This window comes from Argopecten irradians, chromosome 6 (assembly GCF_041381155.1).
Source record: "Argopecten irradians isolate NY chromosome 6, Ai_NY, whole genome shotgun sequence".
Classification (NCBI taxonomy): Eukaryota; Metazoa; Mollusca; class Bivalvia; order Pectinida; family Pectinidae; genus Argopecten; species Argopecten irradians.
Window position 1 is genome coordinate 42,272,815 of NC_091139.1, and position 18,198 is coordinate 42,291,012.

At 36.2% G+C, this 18,198-nt stretch overlaps 2 protein-coding genes across 2 annotated transcripts; both read right to left on the minus strand.

Annotated features, from left to right (window-relative positions):
• Positions 1-1,519: 1,519 nt before the first annotated feature.
• Positions 1,520-9,283, minus strand: LOC138325947 (uncharacterized protein T25D10.4-like). The gene is made up of 2 exons (XM_069271965.1): positions 8,944-9,283; positions 1,520-4,559 (listed from the first exon to the last, which is right to left on the minus strand). Exons 1-2 carry the CDS (start codon positions 9,157-9,159, stop codon positions 4,290-4,292), a joined length of 486 nt encoding a protein of 161 aa, XP_069128066.1. The 5' UTR covers positions 9,160-9,283; the 3' UTR covers positions 1,520-4,289.
• A 6,239-nt stretch (positions 9,284-15,522) lies between these two features.
• On the minus strand, positions 15,523-18,147 carry LOC138326528 (fap1 adhesin-like). Its single transcript, XM_069272627.1, has 6 exons — positions 18,089-18,147; positions 17,787-17,900; positions 17,312-17,473; positions 16,679-16,918; positions 16,397-16,594; positions 15,523-15,904 (listed from the first exon to the last, which is right to left on the minus strand). The coding sequence occupies exons 1-6, from the start codon at positions 18,145-18,147 to the stop codon at positions 15,523-15,525; spliced, it is 1,155 nt and encodes a 384-aa protein (XP_069128728.1).
• Positions 18,148-18,198: the final 51 nt, after the last annotated feature.

Genomic DNA, 18,198 nt, shown 5'->3' on the forward strand with positions numbered 1-18,198 from the left:
AACATGCATTTAATAATGTTAAAACAACTGAAAGAGCGTTTCGAGTAGTGCTAGACAAAAAATTCTTTACAACACAGGCAAGGGTCAGGGTTTGGCATACAAGGCTATGTGTAATGGCGATTGAACATTTCACATACATTTTACTACAGTGGGCTTTGCTTTTCTGACATATCACAGTAAACCGACTAATCTAATTTCTATTAGAACTGGCTTGTTTCCGAAATATGTGCAAGTTTAATGTACTCTTAGACCGGATTGTCCCTTTAAATGTCATAAGGTTCTATTTCAATTAACAATTTAATTAAAAGATTCAAATGAAAGAAGTCTGCTTTAATTGACAAAGGAAAACCCATAAACATTATACCTAAGTGTTTACGTAGTCACTTAAAATCAATGTGCCCCCGTTTTACTTTGTACATATTTAAACATTTGCAAATTTAATTAAATTTTTATCTCGATATCCGCCACCCTATATAGAACACCACGGTGGTCTATTTTTAAGTAAACAAAGATCTTACTGTGACTGATTTGTCCGGTAAACGGTATGACGAACTAAATGTTCGGCGACCTTTTTTTGTGCGATATCTATTTTAATCTAAATGGCAGGAAAAAACCCAGACCGTCCTGTTATAATTATTACTGCAGAAATCTACAACGAAAACGTCCATAATATCTGTCACAGCTGAATGTATAAGTCTGAAGAGTTGAAATGTCTTTGACATCCAGACTACTGACTAAAGGAGTCGTTTTAACATTCCGCAAATAACATAATAACACATGCATTAGAGTATGCTATCAAAATTACCTTACATTGACGTTATTGGAACATTGTATATTTTGTTTTATAAATACTATTTAGACATGTAACTGAAAAAATAACGTTAAAAACGTAATCTGTGAAAATGTAAATGTGACGTTTTAAAGGCGTGGATATCGTTATAGCAACGTTGATAATCTAATCTAGCTGACTAATTTCGGTGAGCATTGCATGGCTGAGATGTGGCATGCTCATTAATGAAAAACGCTGCTGTCAACTGTTTCTACTGAAAGCACCATCTACCTTAATTTCTACCTGTAGCAATCAAACCTCACAAATGTCTACCTACAATACGTCCTAATAGATGTAGATCCCACAAATGCTTGCTAACCATAAAGGACATGTAGACTCCTTGATCCACCTTAGATTGTATCCAAGAACCATTGCTTTGTGTTACAGAATTCCTTTGTGTGAATTATCCTATACAGCTCAGCCACCGGAGGTGTTAGGCTTCAGGCCCATGGCACTTGGGACCGATGAAATTAGATTAACCCCTGTCGCAACTCGGTAGCGGATAAAATACGGACACAAAACATTTCACAATTCCACATGTTCTTGCTTCAGTTTCCCAGACGAGTAAAAATGGCATTTTTTGCAAACTCACTAGCCATTTGATTTCTACCATAGTTACGTGGCTGGTTTCTACAAGGCTGCTGAATCTTTGTTTAAAAAGTTTTGCTAAAAAGAAAGAAAACAAATGTATTCCTAAAAGATTTTGATTTATTTTGGATATTCAAAAGTAAATACCGAATCACATTACTCATCATAATTGCAAAAGTAGAATCACTGCAATGCATAGAAAGTATAACTTATAACAGGACATTCCTTCATTTTCAGTAAATTGTTCAAATTCTTAATAATTTGCAGAATTCATGAATTACAAGGAATAAATACTGTAAATACTGAAAGTTAATCTGAGTGAATCAATCGATGCAGTATTATTGTATAAAATACACTTTTTAAGTTTTCGATATTTCCTTCCTTTTTTTGATTTACTAGCAATCAAATGAAAGAATGTCCTTTAAATTAATTTGCTTCACATAATTAGAGAGGGAAACATTTTCCAGCCTCTTTCATCTCTCGTAACATCAATCCTCACTCTTTCAACAAATCTCTCAGCACCTTCCTCATTTGTTATCCATCCTCATTATAAGCTGCGTCCGGTTACAAAAGACAAAGAGTCTAAAAAATGTTCTGACGTATTACCGTCCGTACGCAGGACCAAAAATGTACTGACGTATTACCGTCCGTACGCAGGACCAAAAATGTTCTGACGTATTACCGTCCGTACGCAGGACCAAAGTGAAATTTATAATATAGAGAATTTCCGATTAGTTTTCATAGAACATTCTCAACTTCGGTCATGAATCATCAAAATTTTACCACAATGTTCGATTTTGGATTTAAATGGCCTTTGTTTCTTTTAAACACAAAACCTTATTAAAGGGACTAATTGGATAAAAATCCATTTCATTCATGGAAAAAAGGTATTAAAACATTTAAAATCATGAATATTTGAAAGAACAAACGCTTGCCAAAAGTCAAATAGCCATTGCAAAAGAGTGAAAATTATTTATTTTGTCCCTTTATTTCTTCTTAATTAAAAATATTGTACATCTGAGGGAAGACGTCAGGAGTTTAAAGATGCCAAACCATCGACGAATTGTAACTTTTATCTATTTATAACAGACGCAGATGTATTAGTATTTTTTTCAGAAAACTTACTTTACACTATTGTCATCATTGAACATTTTGTGATTCTTATTTTACTTCATTTTTATTGTAGTAAAATAAGAATCACAAAACTGTCAATGTATTTAAATAATTAAATGCATCCCGAAAAACCTCTATGACACAATGCCTTTTTGGAATGAGGTACTATTTGTGCAGAACAAATTATTTTATAGGTACCTTTGTGTTAATTAGACACATGCATACACGATTAAACGATCATTTATCGTCCAAATGATAAATAGAATATCTTCTCTGTCGGCGGTGGAGCATCTTTAAATGGTATTTATGGCAAAGAAATAAAAAAAATCAAATCAATACTTCATATTGTACAAATATTTCCAATAAGCTTACTTATTCTAATATATTTTTGAAATTAAATTTCATTTAATATTAGTAAATCAGAACGGGACAATAGTCCCACCTGTCGTTTACCACAGGGAATCTAGGATGGAGCACGTGTTTGGATGAAACAAATTTCTTGTCTTATATCATTGACACAAACAAGAGACATATTATGATATTACTCCTATTAAACTTGTTGTCATGGTTAATAATCACGCGATTCCATCCTAAATATTCCTGATCCGAAATAAATCGAAAGTTTCTCCCGAGTTATCGAACCCGGATGTTCCAAGCACAAACTATTTGTTGATAAATGAAGTCCTCTTGTTTCAGTCTAAATAAGCTCGTGTGTCTTGTTTCACATGTGACCCCAACTACATAAAGATTCGTTTTTTGATTGAAGAGTTTAGCATAGCTATAATAATTTGAATTGTCTGACCAATGTTGTCATGGTTGTATCTCAAAAAGATGAAAGGACAAGCCTCATCTGTTACCATGTTCTTATTTTTTGCAAATAGCTTGTGCTTGTGCGAGCGCCACACTCTCTGAGCAAAGTTCTTAATGCTCAAGATCATTGACTTATATGACATTCGCTTGATGTTGCAATTTACATCTTAAGTAACAAATTACATTTTTCTGAGGTCACATTCTGGGGTCGGTAATTCTTGCCCCGGATTTTTACGTTTTCGTCCCTTGGTATTTGCTGTTCTTTTCCTCTGGGACTGGTGCCCCCGTGTACTAGAGTGTTAGATATGTCCGTTTGAGGGGTCTGTTCCGGTTAGTCCCCGGGGCTAGTATTGCGGTTGTTCACTCTCCCTTAGGTCGTTGTGTTCTATTCCAGAGGCTATGCTTCCCTATCCCCGGGACTGTTGCTCCGTTTCCCGGGACAGCTGGTCCTTGCTCTGGGCTGTTGATCTATTTCCCAGCATGGTAAGTAATGTGTCTATCCACATTGTGGATACCGTCGGTATTAACCAGACATTTGGAAGTGGGAGGACACAACACTAACTAAATACGGTTGCTAATACAGCCAACCAGTCGGAATGTATCCCAAAGGATTCAACAAATGTTCACCCAGCTCCAAATATCGGCGAGATGTATCAGCGCTTCAGTGAAGTTCTGACGATTTCGGACAATGACAATGGATATTAAAAATAACATATGGAGGAATGAAAACATCTGGCAACAGCCATCGTTGTAAAAAAACAGGAAACTGTAAAAGGTTTTCCATGTCTTAAAATGACGTGTTTGTAAAAATTGTTAGCACCTGTGTAAAAAATTGTCACATGCTGTCGGTACAGGACGAACCATAACTAGATTCGAACCCCGAGTCGTAATGTGTGTTCCGCTCCTGACACGAACAATAACCCTACCATTCGCTGTGAACAAGGTTGACCTATTTGGTTGTGATTATATTGTCACGTGGTGTCGGAACAGAATTTGACGACTCGTTGTCATGGTGACATTTATTACAGATTTTAACAAAGGCGTCATCAGACCCAAACATGTCTGTCTCGGACATCGACCCGTCGTCGGAGTCCAGGTCGCACGAACTGTCCGGGAGGGAACTATTGCTGTAGCGACGGTGGAACTTCAACTCCTCGATAGCCTCATTTAGCATGAGCAGCTGCTTCATCAGCGACATGTCCTGGTCCATTAGAGATGTCTGTAAAAGCAATAGAAAGATATTTATTAAACATTTCATCCAAAAGTAGGTATTACCCAAGATAATTACGGTGGTTTTTTTCCTTTTTGTCATGTTAATATGTAGTTCTTCCATTGCATAGACTGACTATCCTAGTTTTTCATACTTTTGTTAGCCTAGACCAAAGTTCGATACAAAAATGCCACTCTGTGTGAAATATAACGACTGGAAATAATACGTGAGGTTAAAACAATGCTATCTTGGTGCCAAAAAAGATGTGTCAAATAGTTAAAACATCGGTCTTGTTTTGCGACATGACGTACGTATGTCTCGACTGGCCATGTCATTAACATGGCCTATAATCCAAATAAAAATTAAGGAGCATGAGTATGTCGGATGCCAACTTTTCGAGTTTGCATACAATTACAGCCATTTCAAGTCAACATATATCTATATCCCTTTGGAGTCAACATATTTGTATTGAGCCCTCTCCTCGTGTTTTATAAATAAAGTATGCGTAGATGTTCTATAGGTAATTATTCTAATGACAGTTTAACGTTAATTTTCAAAACACGGTAAAACTATTTTACCTCCATGGGCAAATTTTTATGGAAATTTAAACGCTTTTCTGCACAATGATATTTCATAAAGTCTTTAATAAATTTCTGAGAGTAGAAAAAGGATTTGTCTCTAATCCGAAGATTTACCTAATCTTGTTTTGAACAACTAGGCGATGATATTTATATATTATTATTATAATTTCAACACCGTGTTACACAGTTTGAGTAGTATTGTCAGTCTCTTCATATTCGGGACACCGTTCGTAAGTCCTTAAACGATAAACTGTTAGGTCTAGATTATAAATCAAAGGGTCCATTTTGTTTCTGTGTGTTTCCATTCAAAAACTGTATAGGCCCAAAGTAGATGTGATGGAAAAGCGCTTGGAAACAAGTTTAGAACATCAATGGAAAATGAATTTATAACGTCTTGAATTTTACAAATGACAAAATCAATAGCCTACATTTAAGAGAGGGATGGCCTTATGTGCTATAGCCGCTACTTGCCAGTAAATCCCTGCTTATCCGAGGTATTTACAGACTGAGTATCTAATGGAAGTGAAAAATACCTGTATTACTAGGCTTTTTGGCTGATCCTCGAAACCCGTGTCTCAGGACCCACACAAAGTTATATGGCGCCAGAGCACCGTGCAAAGTGCATTGAAGGCTTATCGATTTGGTGATTTAAACTGGTCTGAGGTCATCGTAGGTCTCTCCCCAAGGAATCTAAAGGCACAACACTATCATTTTAAGAGCTATTGAACTCAAAGATGCCAGCCAGATTTAATGCTTGTATGTAGGAAAAAAACCACAAAAAGACGTAAATCCCAAAATTGCGATTACATTAAAGTAGCCCGAAAGCAACATTCACCTAAAAGCTTAACAGCCTAACTTATTAAAACAATTGGAAATGGTATAACCATTTAACTACCAACACATACGGAAGTTTTCTGTACATGGTAATCTTGACTGCCGACAAGGATGTTCAGTTATCTTTCATAAACAAAAGTCACAGTCGAACATTTTTACTGCTGTGTGCAGAAATAAGAAAGGACGAAAACATCCCGTGTAAGTAAATTGCGTGTTTTATAAAATCAGTTCCATCACCGCAAATATGCATGTCTATTAACAATGAGTTTTGCACGATTAATCATAGTATCGTTGGTGTTTATGGCGAGGTTATTCGATATCAGTTAGTGCATTATATACCTCATCCAGTCATGCATTCTAATTGCTGGAATTACGAATCAATTGATTTCTCCCATATTTATCAATTTTGGACAGCGAGTGGGCCTATAAATTTAAATTTCACAGAATCGTTTTACCTGTATACGGAAATATCTTAAGTGAAACTATATAAATAGTTGACATTTAAAATGCATCCAGAAAACGATCCCATCTTTTCCTCACACAGAGATCTTTTGACATTTCTAGCTTTAAAAGGAGGCGACATCTGTCTCTGCTTTAGAATATAAGTAGTCATTAAACCCGCCAAGGTCTTCTGATAACTGTGAAATCTTATAGCCTCTAACTTCTCATTAAGATTAAAAAAATAATTAGGATGACATTGCAATACAATGAAAAGATTTAAATGCCAATGGTCTACTTTAAATCGTGAAATTGGAGGAACTATTTTTCTGTATAAATAACAGCGATAGTGTGCTCCCGGCATGACTTGTGGTATCCAAATTGACACGATGGGAGGGGAACGCCCTGGTTGTCATAACAACTGACTGATTCTCAATACCTGACGAGGTCGGTGGACAATTGGGAATTTATATGTTATCAAACTATTGGAGGTTTTGTGTATAAAGTCGAATTCAGACATTATTGAGTTTCAATTGAAAATACATGGGAGGTACCGGCTTATATTAAATTACCCGACAACGTATGATAAAGCAGATTTGTTCCCTTTTTCAAAATGATTTCCGTGACAACAATTCATTAAGATTATTCCATTCTGATCAAAGTTAAGTTGGTAATTAAAAATTTTGTAGCAAATAAGAAACCATGTTTTTACTAATCAAGTGATTAAGTTCTCAACTTTCAAGCAACTGCAAAATTGACAACCAGCTACAAAACTTTAGTTTTAACTGACAGTTTATATTTGATTAGTCATGGTTACTGCAAGTCATAGTGTCTGACGTCATCATAACGTTGGCTAAACACGGGAGCCAATCAGGGGGCGTGTCTCTTTCATGTCTGGGCTTTGTAAATAGTAGACAAACAATGGAATCATATGAAAGTAAACGTCTGTTTGTTTATGTCACTTCTCTCGCTGTGTTTGGTCCTGGTTACCGGGAGAGAGACACCACGTTACACTATTTACCCCTCCTTGACACAGGCACCTGACAATAACTCAAACTTTACATTCATTTCGACTTTTTCATATGTTTAAGGGATTAAGACATTTGGTAAAAGTTGTAACTCTTTGTATAACAATTGTATAAATAACAGAGGACATTTTCATTTGAAGCGATCTATTGCTCATCGGGTTATGTGTGTGTAGTACCATCGTTTTACAGTACTTGTTTTATGTATTGTTTTGTTTAGTACTATGATCGAACTTTTCCCTTCACTAAATTTCAAATGTGTTAGTATGGTAAATAAGTTGTAACCAGATAATAATAATTTGGTTAATACACAAAACAATTGAAAAATTAAAAACAAGTTGGGCTATATTTTTACATTCAAAACATTATACAATGAAGATCTTAACAGAATGCGCGATTTTAAATGTGTAAAATATTTACTTCCCAAGTTAGGATTAGTTAGGAAAGAAACTTCGTTCTTTCTATCGTATTTTGTTTTTGATCCTGTTATAAATTAACCATTTTTCATTTCATTTCACAGAATGTAGGTAGATAATAACAAAAAGTCTTTGACTTGTACTGGTTAATTAAAAAATGTTGCCAGCAAAACACTACAATGAAATGCCATATAGCCGGTTATTTTTGCGAGTCAATACTTCCGCGATTAAGTCTCAAAATAAGAAAATTAAATTTTAGCGGTGATATATTTCGCAAATTGGCAACAGAAGTAAAATGTATATAATTCATCCATTTTCAATGTTTCGTGGATCAAATTTTCGCGACCATAGCATTGCCTCGCGAAATCGTGATAAAATCTGTACCGCGAAAATAACACATTATTACAGTGACACTCAAAAATCTACGAAAACTTTATATTTTGTCGATTAATTATTTTAATGATTGCCGTCTTCACTTGTTACCGCACTGTTATCACTAAGTATACAGAATACAACTCTATAATAATGAGTTAAGCATATAGATACAATGCGGTACCGATGTCTAATTATTTACTATTGATTATGTGAGAGGAACATGATTTTAACCTAAGTCATATTTTGTTATTTTCTACATTCTATATCTAAATGAAACTCAGAATCACGTTCAATAATGATTTAATGCTTGGCACTGAAATTATTAGCAATACGTGAGAGAAAAAGTAAACAGAATCATACACACAATTGCTTCGGATAAGAAAGCAGTAAAATACATAATCCATTTATGAGTTAACAAAGAAACAGACATAAACCATTCTCATCACAAGGAAAGAAATTTGTACATACTTTCTATTGCTAAACTTTAGAAAACAACAGATCTACACATGTCATTTCTAAACCTCAGAAATAAAACCCAATATCTTAACCTCACAAAACAAAAGATCTAAACATGCCATTTCTGAACCTAAGAAAACAATAGTTTGATAGACACCATTTTTGAACCTTAGAAACAACTGAAATATATATATAATTTCAGACCATCAAAAAGTAAAAGACCTATCGACAAATTTTCTGTACCCATGAACTATAGAAATATACACACCATTTCTGATCCCAGTTTTTCCATGGCGACGTCTATCGAGGACTTTTTGTTCCTTGGAGTGGGTCGGAATGTTGGTGACAGTCGTTGTTTAGACATTTCCATATTTTCCATCCTCCGTCTGTAAAACTCGCGACATTTGTTTGAGAGTTCTATTGATTCGGTGTACTTGTCGCTGTTGTCCAGTGCTGGATTAAAGTCTCCACAAGTAGTATCCATCTTCTTAATGAGAAAAAAATTTGTTTCCTTCGTTAGTGAAGTTCGTTAATGTTCGTAAGTGTTCGGCTCTGTTACAGAACCGTCGTCGAGTGTGTCTACGTTGTATCTGAGAAGGTCGGGTGTGAGCTACCCCACGTCTACATACAGCGATATACCTACCTGGCAACCGGCCAACGAGGTACACAGTGAGTCACAACACAAACACAGATCTAAGAGTTTTACACTAAAGCTAATATTATAGAAAAGGGCTTGATAACAAAATCTCAATACAGAAAAAAATATTTAAATAGTTAAACTATTTTAACGAAGGTAAGGATGGCAAATAAACTTAAAATTGTTATATTAAAATCACGACTACTGATTTTAAAATATTGTGAAAATATGTAAGGCTTTTATCGATAGTCGGAGAATTGATTTTAATCCATGGTTTGTAAATTAATTCAAACACCTGAAAGATAATCTCAATATAGAAGAGTATACATGTATGACTGACAAAAGATAGACCTAGCAGAGAAAAGACTAATAGTAAGTTCAACCTGATGGACTAGAATATACCTAAAGTTAAATCCAGAATGAAGTAAATCATATATTGATTTCAAAATAGAAAGATCTCCCACTGATTTGGAGGATATCTGAATATGATGCAATCATTATTGAGGGAAGTCCCCTTATTCATTTAATTTTGATTTGATTTTCAGTTGGGGAGGAACGACCGAAACAAACGAATAAAACAGCAGTATGGAGGAACAAAGAGGAATCTCAATGACAATATCCTTAAATATAAAAAAGACATGAACAACAGCCTGATGTGATTAGCAAACCATTAACTGACACTCTAATATGGAGGAAGATTCATCTAAACATGCAAGTATCTACATAAATAAATCTTTGCCTTTCAATTCAGGCTTCGACGTGTTTAAATAGAGTCCACTTCCTGTAATTGACAAAAAAACTGCTCCTTTTGAAAAGTGATATGTGCCAAATCTAGGCAAAAATTTAGACGTTATATTTTCTTCAGAACTCTATTGAAAAACGCACATATGTAAGATTTGATGACTTCGGTTGTAAAAACCATTCAAATAGACAGACATGTATGATGAGACCCTTGTTTTCACTGTGAATGTTCTTGCTTTTAATGTCTTTTTCAGGTTTAGATGACAATGTACCCGCATAAGCCACTTAACAATTTCTTCTTGATCCGTGAGTATGAGAATTACGACGCAAATAACGTTAACTTGAGATTTGAAAAGGAACAACGGCCAGCCACAGAGACCATTCACGGTTGTGGTTGAGAAAGCAGTCATTTACGTATTGAGTCATGTGATAATATTGAATAGTGTCCCAGAAAATGCTGTTAACTCGAGAACAGTTAAATATTTGTTTTATTAAATGGAGAAATTAGCCTCAAAAGTATTCTTAAACCGAAAATTAACACGTAAATCTGTGAATTTCTCTATTATTATTTCTAATATATTATTTCATTATCAACAGTACTATATATTCTATATATATTTCGTATATGTTGTCAAAATAAATCTAAGTGTCTATGTATGAGATTCACGCCATCGTTATTTTTTATTGTGTTAGAGATGGTACGTTATTGTACATTTTGTTTGGCACGCATAGTCTCTCCTTCAATGTATACATACCAACTACACTTTAAATACTTCTCCTTTTAATTAATTTCATCAAAAACCAGAAAGGATTAAAAAGCAACTCATGTTATGAGATAATGATACACTGACACATGAATCGGTTGGAATGTCTTAAACACGCCTGTTTAATATTTCTGAATATCTTTAAAAGGTAATTGATTCGACGTGGTCGCCCCCATACGTCAAAGACAAATCGTATATCTCGGCAAATATCAGTTAAGTATTTGGTTTATCAGAGAGTTTGACAGTGGCTGTTCACTTGGTGTTAGAGGCGAACAAACAAATGTCGTATGAGTGGTTAGACATATCAACAATGAATGTTAGAAAGGAAACTTCCGGGAGTGGACATGGGTCCAGTTTCAACAATGGGAGATAATGCTAGGTACGCAAGGACTCGCTCCGTCACCGGGATTAGAATACAAGTCCATATCGAGTGGGGGAAAGAGTCAATATAGTGGAGATATGTACAAGGTATCAATTTTCTGTGACGTGCTTTAGATTCAAATCTTTAATAATATGAGAGTGATATAAGTTTGTGTTTAAAATTAAATATGTTGAATATGGAAAATGGTGTAAGAGCCCTTCTGCGAAAGGCAAATACAGTGTTACTTACATGATTCATTGAATAATGTTACTGGGAAAAAGACTACCTTATATTTCAGATAGAGAATAAAAGCGTTCCATAAGTTATAGCTTAGATCATCAGGAAAAATATCAAACAAGTGTCCATTTATTGGAACCAATAATAGCGATATAGTGTAACATATATATGTGTATGTTTACATGAAGTCAAGAAGCATGCATCAATATAGATATAAAACTTAATATATAAAGCCCTCCCTGCTATTCACTCCAGAAGACCAAACTATGCTGTCAATATCAATAAAACAGGTTGATATAAGAACAGAGATGGAAACAAAGTATCCAAATTATAATAGACAAAAACGGAGATGGAAACAAAGTATCCAAATTATAATAGACAAAAACGGAGATGGAAACAAAGTATCCAAATTATAATAGACAAAAACGGAGATGGAAACAAAGTATCCAAATTATAATAGACAAAAACGGAGATGGAAACAAAGTATCCAAATTATAATAGACAAAAACGGAGATGGAAACAAAGTATCCAAATTATAATAGACAAAAACGGAGATGGAAACAAAGTATCCAAATTATAATAGACAAAAACGGAGATGGAAACAAAGTATCCAAATATAATAGACAAAAACGGAGATGGAAACAAAGTATCCAAATTATAATAGACAAAAACGGAGATGGAAACAAAGTATCCAAATTATAATAGACAAAAACGGAGATGGAAACAAAGTATCCAAATTATAATAGACAAAAACGGAGATGGAAACAAAGTATCCAAATTATAATAGACAAAAACGGAGATGGAAACAAAGTATCCAAATTTAATAGACAAAAACGGAGATGGAAACAAAGTATCCAAATTATAATAGACAAAAACGGAGATGGAAACAAAGTATCCAAGAGATAATAGACAAAAACGGAGATGGAAACAAAGTATCCAAGAGATGATAGACAAAAACGGAGATGGAAACAAAGTATCCAAATTATAATAGACAAAAACGGAGATGGAAACAAAGTATCCAAATTATAATAGACAAAAACGGAGATGGAAACAAAGTATCCAAATTATAATAGACAAAAACGGAGATGGAAACAAAGTATCCAAATTATAATAGACAAAAACGGAGATGGAAACAAAGTATCCAAATTATAATAGACAAAAACGGAGATGGAAACAAAGTATCCAAATTATAATAGACAAAAACGGAGATGGAAACAAAGTATCCAAATTATTATAGACAAAGACGGAGATGGAAACAAAGTATCCAAGAGATAATAGACAAAAACGGAGATGGAAACAAAGTATCCAAATTATAATAGACAAAAACGGAGATGGAAACAAAGTATCCAAATTATAATAGACAAAAACGGAGATGGAAACAAAGTATCCAAATTATAATAGACAAAAACGGAGATGGAAACAAAGTATCCAAATTATAATAGACAAAAACGGAGATGGAAACAAAGTATCCAAATTATAATAGACAAAAACGGAGATGGAAACAAAGTATCCAAATTATAATAGACAAAAACGGAGATGGAAACAAAGTATCCAAATTATAATAGACAAAAACGGAGATGGAAACAAAGTATCCAAATTATAATAGACAAAAACGGAGATGGAAACAAAGTATCCAAATTATAATAGACAAAAACGGAGATGGAAACAAAGTATCCAAATTATAATAGACAAAAACGGAGATGGAAACAAAGTATCCAAGAGATAATAGACAAAAACGGAGATGGAAACAAAGTATCCAAGAGATGATAGACAAAAACGGAGATGGAAACAAAGTATCCAAATTATAATAGACAAAAACGGAGATGGAAACAAAGTATCCAAATTATAATAGACAAAAACGGAGATGGAAACAAAGTATCCAAATTATAATAGACAAAAACGGAGATGGAAACAAAGTATCCAAATTATAATAGACAAAAACGGAGATGGAAACAAAGTATCCAAATTATAATAGACAAAAACGGAGATGGAAACAAAGTATCCAAATTATAATAGACAAAAACGGAGATGGAAACAAAGTATCCAAATTATTATAGACAAAGACGGAGATGGAAACAAAGTATCCAAGAGATAATAGACAAAAACGGAGATGGAAACAAAGTATCCAAATTATAATAGACAAAAACGGAGATGGAAACAAAGTATCCAAATTATAATAGACAAAAACGGAGATGGAAACAAAGTATCCAAGAGATAATAGACAAAAACGGAGATGGAAACAAAGTATCCAAATTATAATAGACAAAAACGGAGATGGAAACAAAGTATCCAAATTATAATAGACAAAAACGGAGATGGAAACAAAGTATCCAAATTATAATAGACAAAAACGGAGATGGAAACAAAGTATCCAAATTATAATAGACAAAAACGGAGATGGAAACAAAGTATCCAAGAGATAATAGACAAAAACGGAGATGGAAACAAAGTATCCAACAGATAATAAACTTGTTTGGATGTAAGTTTGTGAAGATCATGTGAGAAATACTTCGAGGATGAGGAAATATATGAACAACCGCAAAAAATGACATGTACATGTATGTTCTACAAAATATCTTCCTTTATTCCATGAGAGTAGTTTGTATTGCTCTTAGACAATAATTAGTATTGTTACGGTGACACGCACCATATTGTAAAGCTGAACGTTTGAGCTATCATTTAGCTACATTCCCAAATATCAATTTGCTATCGTATGTCAGTAAATGGAAATGGTTTTACTATGTAGGACATGATGTATAAACAAAAACTAATTATATAGAAATGTGTCGCTCTACTAGTTTAAAATGTTAAAGCAACCTAAACAAAATATGAAAAATACGCTCACACATATAGGTAATAATATTGTATCATAATATAGGAAGGTAGGTAACTCTAAACGTTTCTGGGATCAAATAATTAATTTGACATTCTGTTGCGCGCTCCACATTGAGAGAGACTATTAACACAAATTGATTTTATAGAATTCTATCTAGATACATCCTTAAGTTTAGAATTACCAACCAACCTAATTAAAATATTAAACATACTAGATTTAATCGCAATGTTAATTTTAATTGTTAATGTAAATACTTGCGACTGTTATTGGCTTTTCCATGTTTCATATTTTCGACAGATAATGTTTTCTTTGTATATTTTGCATATCCAGTTATTGTTATGTAAATGATTCAGGTTACTTTAACCAATTCAGAAATTTATAACAGGAATCATATTATAGAGAAGGCTTAGCCGTCAGTTTAAGATCAATTAAACTTGACATAATGTGTAACCTTTGCGCTTTCCCTTTCTCTGATTGATATGTTAACTTATCTACACCAGTGATATAATATTGGTGTTGATGGTGCGAATGAATGAAATCTTCCATTAATTTAATACCAATCAAATGAGTCTGAATTCAGTTGGGTTTACTTGGTTTGAAATGAAGGAATATATCAAATCCAAATGTGGAAACTGTTGGTAGGTCAACCCGAGGCGTGCCTGAAAGTGTATGCTATACGGGGCGAATTATTTGTGAATGTGGAATAGTTAGAAAATGGCGTCCAACATTTTGGCCTTTGGTTGTGTTGCCTGGGTCTGGTTGTGGGGTACGAATATGGATCAGATTATGCCACACACGAATATGGATCAGGTTATGCCACACACGAATATGGATCAGGTTATGCCACACACGAATATGGATCAGGTTATGCCACACACGAATATGGATCAGGTTACGCCAAACTTGACAACTTTTATTTGCAATATCGGCTTTATATTAATAAATTTTGCCATAAAGAAACTTCTGTGATAAATCAAAAGCGATGTAATTGTCATATTTTAATATTGCCATATTATATACGTACTACAGGTGTTTTGGTGTTCCATACGGTAATAAGTTTCTTCCATACTTGACAGGGTTATCATGCGGTTCACTGACAGGGTTATCATACAGTATACTGACAGGTTATCATGCGGTTCACTGACAGGGTTATCATACAGTATACTGACAGGGTTATCATGCGGTTCACTGACAGGGTTATCATGCGGTTCACTGACAGGGTTATCATACAGTATACTGACAGGTTATCATGCGGTTCACTGACAGGGTTATCATGCCATGCGGTTCACTGACAGGATTATCATGCGGTTCACTGACAGGATTATCATGCGGTTCACTGACAGGGTTATCATGCCATGCGGTTCACTGACAGGGTTATCATGCGGTTCACTGACAGGATTATCATGCGGTTCACTGACAGGGTTATCATGCGGTTCACTGACAGGGTTATCATGCGGTTCACTGACAGGGTTATCATGCGGTTCACTGACAGGGTTATCATGCGGTTCACTGACAGGGTTATCATGCGGTTCACTGACAGGGTTATCGTGCGGTTCACTGACAGGGTTATCGTGCGGTTCACTGACAGGGTTATCATGCGGTTCACTGACAGGATTATCATGCGGTTCACTGACAGGGTTATCATGCGGTTCACTGACAGGATTATCATGCGGTCACTGACAGGGTTATCATGCGTTTCACTGACAGGATTATCATGCGGTTCACTGACAGGGTTATCGTGCGGTTCACTTACAGGGTTATCATGCGGTTCACTGACAGGATTATCATGCGGTTCACTGACAGGATTATCATGCGGTTCACTGACAGGGTTATCATGCGTTTCACTGACAGGATTATCATGCGGTTCACTGACAGGGTTATCATGCGGTTCACTGACAGGATTATCATGCCATGCGGTTCACGGACAGGGTTATCATGCGGTTCACTGACAGGGTTATCATGCGGTTCACTGACAGGATTATCATGCCATGCGGTTCACTGACAGGGTTATCATGCGGTTCACTAACAGGGTTATCATGCGGTTCACTGACAGGGTTATCATGCCATGCGGTTCACTGACAGGATTATAATGCGGTTCACTGACAGGGTTATCGTGCGGTTCACTGACAGGATTATCATACATGCGGTTCACTGACAGGATTATCATGCGGTTCACTGACAGGGTTATCATGCGGTTCACTGACAGGGTTATCATGCGGTTCACTGACAGGGTTATCATGCGGTTCACTGACAGGATTATCATGCGGTTCACTGACAGGGTTATCATGCGGTTCACTGACAGGATTATCATGCGGTTCACTGACAGGGTTATCATGCGGTTCACTGAAAGGGTTATCATACGGTTCACTGACAGGATTATCATGCCATGCGGTTCACTGACAGGGTATCATCATGCGGTTCACTAACAGGGTTATCATGCGGTTCACTGACAGGGTTATCATGCCATGCGGTTCACTGACAGGATTATAATGCGGTTCACTGACAGGGTTATCGTGCGGTTCACTGACAGAATTATCATACGGTTCACTGACAGGGTTATCATGCGGTTCACTGACAGGGTTATCATGCGGTTCACTGACAGGGTTATCATGCGGTTCACTGACAGGATTATCATGCGGTTCACTGACAGGGTTATCATGCGGTTCACTGAAAGGGTTATCATACGGTTCACTGACAGGGTTATCATGCCATGCGGTTCACTGACAGGGTTATCATGCGGTTCACTGACAGGATTATCATGCGGTTCACTGACAGGGTTATCATGCGGTTCACTGACAGGGTTATCATGCGGTTCACTGACAGGGTTATCATGCGGTTCACTGACAGGGTTATCGTGCGGTTCACTGACAGGGTTATCGTGCGGTTCACTGACAGGGTTATCGTGCGGTTCACTGACAGGATTATCATACAGTATACTGACAGGTTATCATGCGGTTCACTGACAGGATTATCATGCGGTTCACTGACAGGGTTATCATGCGTTTCACTGACAGGATTATCATGCGGTTCACTGACAGGGTTATCGTGCGGTTCACTTACAGGGTTATCATGCGGTTCACTGACAAGTTATCATGCGGTTCACTGACAGGATTATCATGCGGTTCACTGACAGGGTTATCATGCGTTTCACTGACAGGATTATCATGCGGTTCACTGACAGGGTTATCATGCGGTTCACTGACAGGGTTATCATGCGGTTCACTGACAGGGTTATCATGCCATGCGGTTCACTGACAGGGTTATCATGCGGTTCACTGACAGGGTTATCATGCCATGCGGTTCACTGACAGGGTTATCATGCGGTTCACTGACAGGGTTATCATGCGGTTCACTGACAGATTTATCATGCCATGCGGTTCACTGACAGGGTTATCATGCGGTTCACTAACAGGGTTATCATGCGGTTCACTGACAGGGTTATCATGCCATGCGGTTCACTGACAGGATTATAATGCGGTTCACTGACAGGGTTATCGTGCGGTTCACTGACAGGATTATCATACAGTATACTGACAGGTTATCATGCGGTTCACTGACAGGATTATCATGCGGTTCACTGACAGGGTTATCATGCGGTTCACTGACAGGATTATCATGCGGTTCACTGACAGGGTTATCATGCGGTTCACTGAAAGGGTTATCATACGGTTCACTGACAGGATTATCATGCCATGCGGTTCACGGACAGGGTTATCATGCGGTTCACTGACAGGGTTATCATGCCATGCGGTTCACTGACAGGGTTATCATGCCATGCGGTTCACTGACAGGGTTATCATGCGGTTTACTGACAGGGTTATCATGCGGTTCACTGACAGGATTATCATGCGGTTCACTGACAGGGTTATCACGCGGTTCACTGACAGGGTTATCATGCGGTTCACTGACAGGGTTATCATGCGGTTCACTGACAGGGTTATCATGCG

Bases quoted from the DNA above. Each gene is read 5' to 3' on its own strand.
- LOC138325947 (XM_069271965.1), bottom strand. From the start codon at position 9,159: ATGGATACTACTTGTGGAGACTTTAATCCAGCACTGGACAACAGCGAC. The intron at 4,560-8,943 runs GTGTGTATATTT...TTGCTTTTACAG, and splicing joins AAAAACTGGGATCAGAAATG to ACATCTCTAATGGACCAGGA.
- LOC138326528 (XM_069272627.1), bottom strand. From the start codon at position 18,147: ATGATAACCCTGTCAGTGAACCGCGTGATAACCCTGTCAGTGAACCGC. The intron at 17,474-17,786 runs GTCAGTATACTG...TAACCCTGTCAG, and splicing joins AGTGAACCGCATGATAACCT to TGAACCGCATGATAACCCTG. The intron at 15,905-16,396 runs GCATGTATGATA...TAATCCTGTCAG, and splicing joins GATAATCCTGTCAGTGAACC to TGAACCGCATGATAACCCTG.